This window comes from Oreochromis niloticus, linkage group LG11 (genome assembly GCF_001858045.2).
Source record: "Oreochromis niloticus isolate F11D_XX linkage group LG11, O_niloticus_UMD_NMBU, whole genome shotgun sequence".
NCBI lineage: Eukaryota > Metazoa > Chordata > Actinopteri > Cichliformes > Cichlidae > Oreochromis > Oreochromis niloticus.
The window spans coordinates 13,637,538-13,653,699 of NC_031976.2; the positions used below are offsets into that span (position 1 = coordinate 13,637,538).

Sequence of the window (16,162 nt, forward strand, 5' to 3'; positions counted from 1 at the left end):
GTGAGCTAACTGTTGTATTCAAGAAACCAGTTTGATGTTTGATGTGAGCTTTGTGACACGGTGTGTTATCCGGCTGGAAGCAGCAGTCAGAGAATGGGTACATTGCAGTCGTAAAGGGATGGACATGGTCAGCAACAATACTCAGCTAGGCTGTGGTGTTTGAATGAAGCTCAGATGGTACCAAAGGGCTCAAACTGTGCCAAGGAAATACACCAATACACCACCAGTATGATACTGAGCTGCTGAGACAAGGCAGGATGGATCCAGGCTTTCGCATTGTTTATGCCAAATTCTTACCCTAACATCCAAATGTGACATCAGAAATTGAGGCTCCATTAGCTGAAGGAGAGGCAGCTGATGTGGTCTTCTGCTGCTGTGGCCCATCTTCAGGGTTCAACATGTTCTGTGTTCAGAAATCTTGTTGCATATCTTGATGGTAATGAGTGGTTATTTGAGTTACTGTTACCTTCCTATTAGCTTGACGCAGTCTGCCCTTTCTACTCTGGCATCAACACGGCATTTTTGGTCAGAGAACCGCTGCTCAATGGATATTTTCTTTTTTTCAGACTTCTGTCTGTAAATACCACTAGATCAGCAGTTTCTAAAACACTCAGATACATTAAAACTCAGAAGCATGCCACATTTAAATCACCTTTATTCCACATTGACATACCCAGAACTTCAGAGCGTTGTTTTGACCACGTCTACATCTCAGTTGCTAAGATATGATGGGCTGATTAGAGCAGAGCAGTTGACGACATGTACCTGAGAAAGTTTCCAGTGAGTGCAATCCAGAGAAAAGAATGAAATAAATCAGAGGCTCCAAAGAAATCTCTGCCAGAAGTCCAGAAAACAATATTGCAGCCCTATTCAAAACAGACACTTTAAATTCATGCAAGTAAATCACTGCATGGATTCAGGAACACTTCAGAAAACTATCATCACTGAATACAGTTCATAACTGAATCCACAAATTAAACTTAGAAGTCTATTTCACAAAGAAAATACATGTATAAAAAAAATTCATACATGTCTTCTCTGGGGTGCAATGAGGTAAATTGAGGGAAACCATAGACTTCCCAGGGTTATCCAGGTTATTATTAATGTATAGATAGGAACCCAGCATCAATCATGGTGTCAGGATTCAACAGTGCACATTTGCGACATCTGCAAAGGAACCATTATAGGTTATGGAGCAAGTCAAGCTGCCATCCAGGCAAAATCTTTAATATCAGCAAGATAATGCCTACACTACAACAGCATGTGTTTGTAGCACAACAGTCCTCATGCTCCAATGGCCTGTGCACTGTCCTGACATGTTACCCATCAGAAACATTTGGCACATAATGAAATGAGGCTTCAAACTTTTGAAAAGCTAAAATCCAATCAAATAAGATAGGGACGTTACGCCACAGGAATGAGATAAGGTCAACATCACATTACACAGTGACAACAAAACACTTTTAGAAGATAAGAGAACAGGTTGCACGAGTTTGCACGAGCATTTCCAAGTATTATAACAGAAGTGATGGTGGGAAGTATTAATTTTATTGTTTTGTGGCAGCTGCATATACATATATGCATATATATGTAATTGCAAAGAGTCTGTAATTAAATCTGTTTCAAGGCATACAACTATGTTCATAATTGCCATTTTTGAAATAACTTCTAATTGTACTTGCACTTGAAATATTTATGTGAAAGTCTAAAATACATTACCACTATTCAGCTACCATATTTCCATAAACTATAAATGTAGTTTACCCCCAACCTTCCGTCGGTCTCTCTGAGCAGGACTGTCTTGTACCACCCATGTAGCGTTCAACACAATGAAAAAAACTACACACCAAACTCCTCCCTACCGTGTCCTTTAAGTCGAGTCTCACCACTCACCTGCACAACACATCTTGCTGTACAGGTATCTGGTTCGTTCTCCATGCGAGCTCATCTCATGCAGGTAATTCCCTCGCTCAAAGTTCCACATCGCGGCCATGCTGATGCGAATGGAAATGCGCACAGGTAGCCTTTTGTGTTTCAGGCAAGCTGTGCCAGCTGGTGTAAAGAGTGGAAACAGGAATGACTTTCAAACAGAAAGTCGTTTCTTTGAGGGGGGGCAGGGCCCAGCCCAGTGCTGGGCTCTTTTAGGGACACAAACAATAGACAGCAGACTGGTAGCTCAACATAATTTTCATAGTTTAATTATGCCGTCCTTTGACTCATCAGTCATTTGATTAAACATATCTGCTCCATGAGAACCATGACAAATGTAAAACTGGAAGCAAATGCGCATTGTTGCCCTACAGCCATTCATTTATCAGATTGTCACTCGTCTAGAGTCAGTTTACAATTTGTACAAGCAATAAAAACAGAGGTGTTTGTGCACCTGCAGGCACGTCGGTTTGTGAGACTATTATGAGGCTTCACTGCATCTTTAATGCTAATCCAAGATAGCAGACTAGTCTTCTGTTGTGTCATGAATAGTATTTAGTTCAACTACTTTAACCTGAAACTTTCGTCTCTCACTGCTTTTTTCACCTTCGCAAAAGCTCTGAGTTTCAATAGCCTGCATCTTGCCAGAATACAATGTATTTATTCAGATTAGTCCCCAGTGCTGTCTGAAAATCTTCAAGCTTAACAAATCCTAAGGCACATAATCCTAGAAGTAAATACAGTGAATATGCCCCTACCCATTACCAGTTTACTCTAGGATCTGGCAATTTAGGATGGGGCACAGCACAGCAGTTCCTAAGTCACACGTTAAAGGGAAAGTGCAGATCACTGATCTCTGACCCAGGACTACCTGTGTGCCAGGATCTTATCACACCGGACGCTGATGCGGATACTTTCACTTGACCTCCTTGATTTTATTTTACAAGAAACTTTAATGTTTTGACATCAAATAAAAAGATAATGATAATGTTGACAGGAAAATTAAGACCTTCAGACTGACTGCTAGCATTTGCACTGGATTCTTGGACTCTACTAAATTAGCATTATATGACTCACTGTACAAAATAACACTTGTTGACTTAATACTGGGCCTTAGTGAAGCCTATGAATTCATCTATTATCTAAAACAAGCTGTTTTCGCTCTCTTTACTTTCCCTTAATCCACTTTTCTTTGATTGGCTGCCCCTTGCAATCAAAACAAAAGTGTGGGTGAGGCTTCTGTGTTATATGACACAAAAAATCATAATTAATCCGCTTTAATAGGGGGAGGGGGTCAGATCATACAATCTGATGCGTTTCTATGATCCCTGCGCTGCTCATAAATAAATCAGCTCTATACGAGCTCCATCTGACTGTGTGTCTCATCAGTTTGTTCATTATTCCCAGAGGACAAGAGAGCTGTATCCAAACCAGCTTCCATAAGCCCCTAAGGGAAAAGTGTACTGTTTAATTTATGACTCATGCCCACTGGTTTACCAGCACCAACCACAATGGTGGGGGCCATTTAGACTTTTTTTTTTTTTTTATATACTCATGAGCCCTGGAAAAAACAGACACATACAAACCCACACACACACTGGTTTACTGTATTGTAAGTAGTAATTGGATTGCTCCAGAATAAAACTCCTGCCTGTTTCCAGGAAGAATGCTGGCTTTTCCATGAACCAAGCCAAAGCCATAACCAGAACTCAACCATCACAGCCCACACAGCTATGAGAGGGCCCCACATGTAGCTCCAAAGGAGCATTTGCTTGGCGATTGAATGTCATCCATGCGCTTAGCGTGTCAAACAGGATGTTACACTTCACAGCGTTCTGTAAAAACTCTGACACCTTCTGGGCGACTGCAGAAGAGTGCTGGAGCAAGAGCTTTCCATAGCTAAACCAGCTACATGTTACGCCTGAAAATTCTCAACCGATCATTTATGCAAAGCAGTTTAAGCAAATTAATAGTCTGGTTCCTAAACAGCCATCAGCCAATGTAAATATTGAGACAAATATTTGGGGGCTGTGGGATCATAAAATATATTCATCCTGATTTTGATAGTCTGTGTAAGGGCAGACAAATACAGATGAAAGGTCAAAGCTCAGGAGGAGAATGCAGAGTGAGCCACCTTGTGTGTGACTCAGAGCATTTTTTCCCCCGCCCCCACCCTTCTCATGATCTTTCTCCATACTGGTCATTGATGGAGTAAAATGCCAGCATCAGCGTTTCCATCTCTGCACATGCAGCCCATCAAAGTCAATAGCATATGACCAGAGGCTAAATCACAAGTGCTCGGACCGTGTGGTGTCTGCTCTCACTCCTGTAAAAGTGATAGCTCGAGCCAAGGAGCTAGTGAGTGGACAGAGGACAGAGCTGTCATCATGCAAAATGGGTGCCAGTGAAAAATAGGACAGCTAAGAAAAAAAAAGGCCCCTGACGGGTCTAGACCGAAGGGGACGGATCAGCAGGAAGAGCAGCTGCATTAATGCTTCAGTATCAAAGACAATAAAACATTATCCAAAAGGACATCATAGAGTAAATGTCAGGGCACGTAACACGAAACTATAGCCAAAGCAAGTGGGCATCAAATATTAGTCTCTGTGTCCTTAGTATAGTGAGTCAACTTTGAAGAATATTACATTTTACGTAGAGTGTTGTGTAGGTCAGTGCATTCTTTAGTGTTGCCTAATGTGCCATTTTAGCCATGGGAAATGAAGTTAACATTTGCTTTACGCCATGCACAAAAGCATCTCGGCCAGTTTTCTTTTTAGAGTCGTTTCACAACAAGCGCTTTCCTTTTACTCCTATCTTAGACTGATAACATTAACACTTCCCGTGTTAAAGAGCAAGATACCACGCTCTTTAACTTTAAACTTTATCATGATAACAACAATGAGCCATGACAACTAAACTACAGACACTTTGGAAACAATCAGGACTACTAATGTGCATTAAGGAGACACCTTAGACATCTTAGAAACCTGGGTTTGGAACAGGGTTTGGACTGATCAATAGCCAGACCTGCACTAGCAAGTCTTAAAATTTAAGCAACTGAGTACTTTTGGGGTATCGTGTCAACAACGACTCGTGTAAAGGCTTTGGATCAAACAAGATTATTTAGTGTAGGACTGTATTATCTGTTGGCTGTTCTGTGCACACAAAAGCTACATTTATCCAGGATAAACCAAAGAAAAAAGTCATCAAAGTGTTGACTCATGGATGCAGCATCTCTTTTGTAACACTGCTAGGGTTTCAAAAGCTACTGGCTGGATTGGAGACTGGCAGCGCCTCAAATCCACCAGGTGTACTAAACCACTACAGGACTTTTTAAAGAAATACAGGAACAACCTTCAGCAAGAACACACATCCACACACAAAAACAGACAGAGACATATTGGATCTGAAAGCAAACATGGCCCAACAGGTTTGGGAGGGGCCTTACCAGCTACTTAATTACCAAAACACTGCTCAGCTGCTCTACCATGCAGGAAAGGAGCTTCTGTGGAAGTTCAGCTAGGTGGAGCCAGGGCCGGTTTGCATCTATGTTGTGTGACCGGTCAGACCTACATGTCTCAAGAAACTGCAACAGGCTTCCCATGCTGTCTGGGAAATATGGCGGCGTAAAACTGGCACATTATGGCCTGGTGGCACCTTTGACCTGTCACGACCTTTTCAAGGTTCCACATGACCTACACAGACAGTAAACATGCTAAATGTGAAGCTGCGCGAAAGCGAGTGTTAGGGTTAGTAATGTAACCTCTTCAGATCAGTATCACTAATGCAACAGAAAGTATCAAAATGAGCATTTATTTATATAATCTCTAGTCAGACACAGAGAGGAAGAGATGCAGCAAATAGATTTTCTGATATCCAGCTGCTTTACCCTGAAACTTTAGTATCTCACTGCTTTTTTGTGTAAGAGTTTTAATATCCTACATCCTGCCACAGTTATGGTTACTAAGTGCCCCAAAATGAGCAGCCAGGGAAGAGCGGGTCATGGGTGGCTTTCAAGCATTAGTCTGGACAGAGATAACGTAAAGGGTATGAAGAAACAAGCCTCGTGACAGGTGGGCCTTCATTGGGAGGGGGAGGGATGGCAGAGGCGTGGCAGGGACATTTGAAACTGCACTGTCTCTCTGCCCCACCCCCCAAAAAAGATGTTTTCAGAACTTAAAATCACTTCAGTGATTATAATCATTATATCATTAGGATTTTTTTGTTTATTAGGAAAAAGGATTTTGTTATGACTACAGCATCCTTCAAAAGTTTTATGACTTAAAAAAGACTGAAACAGCACATGATGACAAGTCAATGTTTTGTTGTATGGTAGGACATAAAAAAACAACTCACCATGTGACATGGTGATATAAACAGTAGTACAAATCCAGGACTTTAGCTCCCACCTGCTGACATTTCTCCACAAAATGTGTTGGTATTGTGCTGGATGCCAACAGGTGTCCATGAATATGGAGACTTTGGAAAAGGTGGACTTGTTTAAACACTCAAAACAGGCAGAAGTTATCTTTTTAATTTTGTGGATTTCCTTCAAAATGTAATATAATTTAACTGAAGAGGATCTAGAGAATTATTGCAAAACAAAACATGGCGCAATGCTAAATGGGTGGACGAAAAAAATGTAAATTAAATGAATTACACAGAGCTAATTTTACAGCAATGTGAAATAGCCAGGTGACACCCACAACTATCTGACACACACAAGGGCACATTTAAACACGCTGCATGAGCCGCTGCTGATTGTTGACATCCATCAGATGTCACAAGAGGTAATGGTGGGGGTGGGGGTACTGCAACCCCCCTCCTCCCAAATTCTCACCCTCATCCTCCTTCACTTACATACCATCAAATAAATGAAAATACAGAAGGCAGCCAAGAATTTCCTCACAACAGCTCAGTCACACTGTGAACAACTATGAAAGACAATCCATGCCGCAGTAGCTGTTTGTGATGGGAATGTGTGTGCCTATGTCCTGCTAGAGTGAGTGTGTATGCAACAACAACAAGACTTTACCCAGTGCCTTTGCCAAAATCCCAACAACGGTCATCAGCCAGGAAGACGAGCACAGTTAGACACAAAGAGACAACACAGAAACTCCAATCGTTAGACCTACCAGGTATGATCTTCATCTAAAAGAAGGTACGGGGAAAGAAGAGGAGGACAAGGGTGAAGAAAAAAAACAAGCTGGACAGAGGGAGAACGAGGAGGACAGGAGCGGCGCGTGTTTGTTTGCCCCGACTGCCTTGTTTCTCCCTGGTCTTGAATTTTGACAGGCTGTGCCTGCTGCTTGAATCCGTCAGCCTGCTCTCCTTTGGCCAGGGGAGGAGGGATGACTCACAAAGCCTGGGGAAGGGGACAGGGGTGAGGGGTTCAGAGGGCTGCCAGGGGGGAGAGAGAGGGCTGGAGCTGACTGGGGGTTATAAATATCCACTAGAGCCAGATGATCACACTGTGCTCACACTTAGAAACTGATGGAAGTGCTCTGGCGGGACACTTGGCTGTTCTCGTCCTTTAGAGACACCCTCCACAAGCAAGTCCTTCCCCTCCACCCTTCCCTCCCTCTGTTTTTCTCTCTCTCCCTTCCTGCTGCTCTCTTTGAGGATGACGGTGGGAACTGTTTAGGTCACACCTCTCACCCAGAAAACACGTCACATGTAAGAGCTCTCTTAGGCTTCATTTAAGTAGTAAGTAAAGTACTCATCCCAACTAAACCACAGGAAAGAGCGACACACTGATACAACCGAATACAAGCTGAATTTAAACACGCAGAAATACTGCGGCTGGAAAGTCTGGCAGTAGACGAGATGGATTAAACTGGATCTTGTTCAGTAAAACACAGTTTAGTGATGATGCTCTAGAGAGCAAGGCTGGTGACCTCAGTGTTCATCCCCTTATTGCTGCGGGATCATATCAATGCACGACATTCTCTAAATATAGTAAGTTCTAATATATGCATTTGGCTTGGGCAATTGTAGCGCTGACAACTGGCTCCACTTCTCTGCACTGCTAAAAGCAAACCTGTCTGGAGAGCAGAGTGAGGACTGCATTCTGTTGTGAAATGCTGACATTATATATGGATGTTCTGTAGTGAAATGAAAGCAGCTGTACTGAGAAACCATTGAGCACATTTAGACAGGACTGCAGGGAATTCCTTCATCAACAACTTTATGCGCAGCAATCCCAAACTCCTGAACTCAACAGGCTTTCTACACACACATGAATCATGTCAGGACACATGGCTGAAAGGTATTCTAAGCTTATGTCCCTGGGGAAAATACCACTAGTCTTACTCTTCAACCACACTATTCATTCTTATAAACAAGAATGCTCCTCCTCTACTCACTAAGCTGGTGAGAAAATACTGAATAAAATGAGGTTTTTATGAACTTTAAAATGAAGGCCAAACTCGCATCCCTCTCACTCAACTGTAGTCACATTAGTTAGGTCCTCCAATAAGGTCTAACATGCACCCTGGGAAATGACTAACGTCATAACCATGTTGGCCAAACCCTCAATATATTCCACATGTTATCAATCCTGTTTCCACAGTTTGGCCTATTGTGAGTTAACCATTACACTGCCACAAGAGATCCCCGATCCCCCATCACTCTCCAGCTCCTGCTATATCATACCATTAAATCTGATATCAAGCACTCTGCGCATGTAAATGCGGCAATTCAAAGTAGCAATTTGAACGCACAAACAGCTGCTGGAAGGGGATTCTGTTTCACTTTTCAAATAGGTCTCATAAACACCTTTTGTGACTGCTGTTCTATATTTGTGCCATCATTTTTCTAAAATTGCACTTAAGCCAAGAAGAAATCATCTCAGGTTTCATTTCAACATCCCTTAATTGTCAAAATGTCTGCTTGGTCTGCAGGTGTCATAATTTATGAAGTGTACTCCAATATCTTCTCAGACTCCGAACTAAATATCAGAAGGGGTTTCACAGGCGGAGTCAGCAGTTAAAGACATGCAACAGCTAAGGTCATTTACTTTGTTTTGAGCAAAACAGCACTGTGGGCCAATCGGCACAAGCGGCAGCAGGAGATTAAGTTGCCAGTTTGCAACACAGTCTGCTGACAGACGCCAAGAGTTTGTCTCTCACTTTTTCCCCACTTTTTTTTTTTTCTTTCAACAGAGAGGTCACGCACATGAATCAACTCCAAAATTTGCAAATCGCCCGGGGTGAGTCACGACATTAAAATGAAGTGCCACCATAATGAGAGGCACAGAGTTGAAGTTCACTGTAGCTGTTCATTTATCCAATCACACAAGTATGCACCGGGCACCATTTCAAAGATGAAAACATGGAAGACCCTCAGTGGCACGTCTGTGATGTGATTTACTAAAATTGTGCCTGGTGCCATGTCCGCGCCGACTTTAAACAGCATGTACAGTCCACACAAAAGTGCTTACTACACAGAATTAGTTTAAGGGCTTCCGGAAGCCCACATTTGATGTAAACCGTTTCTCTGAAATTCAAACCAGCTTATAGTCGCTGCTTTGAAAGCAACATTCTTGTGGCATAAGTCACATTTCATTCAGTACGTTCCTCCTTCCTAGTTTCTGCATCACTGTTGCAAAGTAAGCTTGTAACAGAAACTAGAGGAGGACAAAAGTATGCATACTTAACTGCAAAAATATCCAACGGTGAGCTTTGTCTACCGACAGCCACTTAATAAAGCAACATACCAAGAATACTATACTCTAGGAGTACAGTAAAATCCGTATTTCCTGAAACCACTGCTCTAACAATCCATATGAGGTAAAATTCAAAGTAAAAAAGAAAAGAAGTGGTGTTTTTATTACATGACAAGAAATCTGAGCTCTGCAGTGGAGTTGCAGCGTTAGATCTATGTGACAGATGAATATGGTTGTTAATGGACAGCAGATGTCAGCAGTGTGCTGCTGTGTCTGATGTGTGAAAACGTCACACATCAGAAAGACCTCTGGAGTAAAAGTCAAATTAAAATCTTTGCGATAGCTCACCACGGCAATGATCAGCGCTTCATCTACAATTCAAGTTTCTTCTTGATGCCAAAATGCACTGCAGAGAAGCAGAGTTCTGCTTATAATGAGCCCTATAAGTGACTGTGTTTGTGTACAGCTGTCATGAAGTTTTTAATCTAACTTATTTTCCTGATGAGTAACACAGACTGGATCAAGGAGCCAGGCTTCTAATTGAATCCAGAACGTCCGTCACGTGTGGATCCAAACAAACACACCCATGAGCTGTGAGCAACTTATTCCAACTTTCTGACTATCTGCATGCTGCTCACACCCTCAACAGACTACGCCCGAAAAAAGTCTGTCCTGCACACCGTTCTGGAGATATAACATTTTATATGGTTGTTAGAGCAACAACTTGCTTTGCTTGTGGAAGTTAGGAGACGTTACACATCATATCCAAAACTCTGGAGTCACATGAATGTGCCTCAGCATCATCATGATTTAACATGAGCCATATGAGTTTCACTTCAACAAAAGCTAACCGCAGCATCATGTGGCACTTTTATTTCTCTAAACCAGCAAAGGAGGATGGCACACAGTACTGTGTTGACATTACCCACATAATTCCCGTGTTAATGCCCTTTGCATAATGGAATGCAAAGGGAATGCATATCTCTCCAAAGAAAAACCAACCCTAGAACACAAACCAGAGCCAAGAACACAGCCTGACTAGAGCAAAGAGACTACTAAAGACTAATACTCCCAAAAGGACCACACCTCTCTTATTCTGGCTCTGCAGGGAACAGGCGAGGCTGGATCTCACCAAAACAGCCCCACCTAGTTGGAATGGCTGCAGATCTCACTAATCCTGCTGGCAAACACTCAGATAGCTCCAGAGATAACTGTTACCACTCACAACAGTGAGTATGATTGATTACACAATTCAATCAGAATTCCCCACCCTGGAAAAGTGGGAAATTTTCTTGTCCTTTGAATTGTTTGTTAGAAATAATAAATGCTGCTGACGCATGTGAAAACTTGAAAGATTAGAGGTAAATTATTTTTTGAGTTTTTAGCACAGCAAAAAAACACAGGAACCTGTGAAATCTGACAGCAGGAGGACAACAAGGAGACAGGGGTGTGTCAGAGACACTGTATCTCTTTTAACGCAAAGCTAATTCAATCACAGCCACATCTCAAAGGTCTCCTCACCCTCTCACTGAAACTGTTCCTAAAAAGAGGCTCCCTCTGCACCACATCATAAAATAGACTCTGGGCTTTGTAACATGTAACTTTAAGCCATAAACTGTAATCACAACACCCCAAATAATACTTTGGATGGGAAGTCAAAGACAATTACAGAATGCTGGTAATGCTATTCAAGGTACATAAGTGCAGAGCACCAACAGTGCGCCCTAAAACCTCAAATGCTTTAAAGTAAGGTGGGAATCTAGACTCAAGAGTGATTGCATCACAGAGACTTTAGAAGACAGAAAGAAGTAGGTTAGCTGGCACGCATTCAAACAAACCTTCAATGAAGTTAGGCCATGTCTTCTCCTCTGGCTCCCCCAGTGAGTGGTCCCAGTCTACCTCTGGTGAGGCTCCTCGCCCCTTGCCCCTCGCCACCTGTGCCAAGACTGCCCGCTCTATAGCGATTTCTTCCAGAACATCCAGGTCCAGCTCCTCGCCTTCCTCCTCATTCTCCACAGGTGGAGTTGGTGACTGCTGCCCAGCTGCCTCCGGACTAATGAGCTGCTTCACCTCAACAATCTCCTCCACTACTACTATTTTCCTCTTCATGGTGGCCTCGTCTATGTCCGATGTTTCAAACTTGCAGGTGTCCCGCAGGTGAGGCTGGTCAGGACGGGTCACGGGCGTGGCGGTGGCAGAGGGTGTGTCCTCTACCAAGTCCCTCTTCTTCTCTCCCTCCTGCTTTAAGGCCTCAGAAACAGAGAGCCTTTCCTCTGTGCTGCACTCTGCTGCCCGAGCGGCCGAATGTTGTGCAACTTTGGGAGGCTCCTCTCGCTCGAAGAGTGGGCTGGCCTGTGCCTGAGCTGCAGCTGGCTCTGCTGTTAGCGCTCTTGCTGCTGACGCTAATTCTCCGGCTGCGGGTGCTTCGCTCACACTGGAGGATGTTTCTGGTTTTGGAGCCTCCCGCTTGATTTTTTCTGCAAAGAGCAGGGCTGGCTCCACCTCCCTTTTGTCTGCTGGGGCCTCAGAGAGCACAGCTGCTGCCTGCCTGACTTCCTCACTGCACATTCTTTCAAGAGTCATCTTTAAAGAAACATTAGTTTCTGTCAGTCCGGAGGCCATGTCAGGGCTGTTTTTAACTGCAGCTTCATGCAGGGGTCTAGTGTCAGTTGATGGCAATGTTTCTGCTTCAGTCAAAGGGACAGGATTTGTGTTTATAACCTCTGACTCTGGTTCTTTAGGCTGCTTTCTACCTTTTCCCTTCTTCTTTCCCTTTAAAGGTTCCTGTGTAGCTTTCTCTGTATTCATGGGGGATTTAGCCTCAATTGTGGGTTTCTGAGGTTCTGACAGTGGGGCAGGGTTTTCCTGCTCAGATTTAGGGCTTGCTTGCACGAGCTCCACTCCACTCATTTTCTGCACTGTCACTGTTTCCACTTTGGTCACAGTTATTTCCTCAGGATTCACCGGCTCCATATGGGGCGACGTAACATTTGACTCGCCCTTGGGGGATAATGGTCCCTGTGCAATCTTTCCGGCATTGCTTTCCTCAGACTTCTCTTTTATTTGTCCCTCCACTAGGGGCGCTGCAGGAATCTGTCCTAGTGGCAGTGAGGTTTCTTCTGAATAAGCTGTTATTTGTTTGGGGACATCTTCTGTTTTCTCTCCATCAGTATGTAATTTAGCCTCATTTTTCTTTGTTCCCTTTGAGCAGGTAGACACAATTAAAGGCTCTGATGAAGCCACTGGTCTAAGTTCAGTCTTATTTTCAGGTGATCCCTCAACACTCTCGACACTCAAGGCCTCAGCTTGAGATTTCTTTTTCTTTCTTTTTGATTTTGAGCCTCCCTCGACCGCTTGTGTGGTTTCTTTAAGCACCTCTGTGGTGACAGCATTTTGAGGAGGCTGAGATGACTCTGATTCATCTTGCACTTTTACTGTGGGCTCCTGCACGGAACCTTTAGGGGCTTCTTTTCCGACTGGGGGAATCGCTTTGGAATTAGTTTTCTTCTCTTCTGCAGTCATCTCTGCAGCTTTTGCTGTGACAAGCTGTGCATCTTCAGCATTGGTCAAAGGTGCTGCGAGAGTTGTTGTGGTAATGGTGGATTTGACTTCAAGTGTTGAGGATTTCTGTGTTGTAGTAACTTCTAGGGGCACTTCATCAGTTTTAGAATCTTTAACCTCATTAGTGGAGCCCTTTGGTTTGTTTGTGGCGCTGTGAGGTTTGACTTTGGCAGTCTCCTGAGTGGCAGCTGCATCTGTAACTTTTTCTGCTTTATCATTTATAATTTTAGACGCAGCTGAAACTGGAGGGGCCTTCACCTCTGTGGCTTTAATCAATTCCTTATTTACTTTACGCTTCGCTTCTTTGACAGAGCCTGTTGAAGTGACTTGTTGGGGCTTTACTTGATCATTGGCTGCTGTAGCACTCACATTTGTAACTTTAACTGGATCCACAACCGCCGTTTTCATTTTGTCTTCTTTGGCATCGAAATCAGGAAGCATTGTGAGAACTGGTTTGCTTGTAATCATTTGAGTAGGCTTCATAGAAGTTTGTTCCTCAGGGATATTAGGCCTGTCCTTGGTCTTCATTTCCTCGTTTGTTTTGGGAGCAGAGGGCTTAGCTGGAATCTTTGATGCTGCAGCACCTGTGGCCTCAGCAACAGCAGCCACAGCTAATGGTAGGGCTGTTCTGGAGGATGTCAGAGTGGTCTGCGACACATCCTGCTTCAAAGCTGCTGTCTGAGCGGGAGCAGAACTTGTTGGCTTCTCTTTTTCGACCTCCAATGCTCTCCTCTTTTGTGGTGATGCTATGGGCTTCTCGCTGTAAACATCAAGGTCCTGGTGAGTTACTCTTTTCCCCCTGTTATCCTCCATCATTGCTGTTTCGCTTCTGAAACCAGTGGTCTTCCTGAAAACGTCCTGAGGCTGGCCCTCCACTTCCCATAACGCCTTTTCTCTGGCCGGTTCTCCAGCCAGTGGACGACCCCTGAATCTCGGGGTCCTATCGGGGTAATTCTCTCTTTCTCCAGAACCCACCATCTTATGGCGGTAGCCTTGGCGCTCTGCTAGTTCCTCTCTTCTTTCTGCTTCACCCCTGCGTCCCGGCTTAGGGACATAAGACGTTGGACCTTCTACAGATTGGACCCGTGCAGCTCGATGAGCAATGGCCAGAGTGGCGGCCGGCTTCCTAATCCTTTGCAGGGTGGCAGGAACAATTTCAGTGGGCAGGTGGAGGTAGTCACGCAGGTAAACAATGCCATCATTGGTCAGGTACCAGTAGAAATGTTTCCAAGCAAATGTTTCCTTTACATAGCCCCTGGACTTAAGAGACCCCATTGCACGGATTACTTGTAGGTTGCTTACACTTTGTACTTCTGGGTGTTTGATCTGCGGCCTCTTATCCTTCTTAGCCACTATGACACCATCTCGAAACAGGATCTCGTAGATGGCCCTCAGGTCACGCAGGGGCATCAGCATTCCAGCAACCATTGTTGTTTGATCCAGTAAACTCTCTCAAAGTGAAACTAAAATGCACAATATCAAACAAAGAGAAGAGCACCTCACGCTGTGTTGTGAGAAAGAGTCAAGTGCCAAGACCGGCCGGCACGTGTTGCTTAATTCAATAAGGGAAAAAAAATGGAAGAAGAAATCCTATGATATGTTTCTTACTGTCTCTTCTCCTTGCTCTTGTCGATCCTTTCGTTGTAGTGAAGAAAATAAATATTCCTCTCTTAATAAGTTTAATGCCCCCCCCTTACATTCAGGGTGGCTGAGAATGAGCAGTCTCCGTTCGGCCGAGATGGCAATGACAGAATGGAAGAGAGGGAGTGTGTGTGAGTGTGAGAGAGAGAGAAAGAGAGTGAGAGAGCAAGGCACACACTTCTCAATCCGGCTCCTCCTACCTTCTCTCTCTTCTCTTAGGAAAAAACTGTCATGGAAAAAAAATCTCACTAGAGTAAATAGTACAGCAGGAAGCTAGAAGGGGGGGAAAAGTGTCTGCAATAAACTGAAATAAAATTCGAGCAAAGTCAAATGAATGGATCAACACACCTATGGAGGGAGCATGTGATCTACAACTCTATGACTTTTACGAAGACTCCCGCCCACAACCAAAAGCAAATGGCTCCTACTCACATGCAGACACACACACACCTCTGAACGCACACTACGACTGGGTGGCACACACCGTCTGGCGTGTGATGCACACCGGTCCGATGAATGGGCTGTTCTGTTCAGTGAGTAGATATCAGAAAGGAAGATGACTAGCTGGCATCCATTCGATCCTGCCCATGCAAGTTATTAAGTACAAGGTGTCTTTAGCTTTACACATTTCACGATCAGGTTTCAGTGAAGAGCTTTTACTATACACGCAGGGCATGGTGCTCACATCTCATATGACACAGTCTTAGAATATATCATGAAGGCTGGTGACATTTCAAGAGAAACTACATAAATCACAATAATGTACTCTGGCTGGACTTTGCAAAGACATGAAAGGAAATGACTAAACTGTTACTAATTATCTAATATGACCCATGCCTATATAATAATAGCAAAACTAACATTAAGTTTAACTCTATTCTTATCTGTGTTTGTTTTGGGGGTCTCCAAGCCGACAAGAAAAGAAGGCTACACGGGCCAATCAGTGTTTCCTTTGCAGCTCATTAAAGTGATGCAACAGGCTGTAAAGCAGCCTAAAGTTGTACTGCTACTTCAGACAGTTAATATTAGGGCTGGGAAAGAAGAATCTATCTTGCACAACTAAATAAAGAACTGTGCATTATAGCTAACCTTTTCGCCACTCCCAGGAACATGATATCAGTTTTCTATCCCGAGATCACTTCTCTCCCCTGTACATCTGTCTCCTGTTCGTCTCCTAGTGTCAGAGAGAGTGATCCCTTGTGACCAGCGTTCAGCGAAAGCTGAACTGGAAGGAGACCTTACAATTGTCACTTAAAGCACAGCAGCATGCGTTCGTTTGTCCGCGCTGCAGACAGTGATATACTCATGAAATTATAGTGGTGGTGAATGGGCAGAGATGAAATGACGCATTCCCCCCGGTGTTTG

The 16,162-nt window shown here is 43.7% G+C and overlaps 1 protein-coding gene across 23 annotated transcripts in view; it reads right to left on the bottom strand.

Moving 5' to 3' along the window:
- The window catches only part of plecb (plectin b), a 118,067-nt gene that overhangs the window by 43,849 nt on the left and 58,056 nt on the right, over positions 1-16,162 (bottom strand). For 7 of the 23 annotated variants that reach the window (XM_005450671.4, XM_013270393.3, XM_025911242.1 and 4 more), the window contains exon 1: positions 11,434-14,908. The exons of 13 other annotated variants lie outside the window; for them this stretch is intronic. In XM_005450671.4, coding sequence (XP_005450728.1) covers positions 11,434-14,584 — 3,151 coding nt within the window. In that variant the 5' untranslated portion in view covers positions 14,585-14,908. Of the gene's footprint in view, positions 1-7,064; positions 7,245-11,433; positions 14,909-16,162 lie in introns of those variants that run through there. 3 more of the 23 variants (XM_025911261.1, XM_025911257.1, XM_025911260.1) reach the window with 3 other exon arrangements.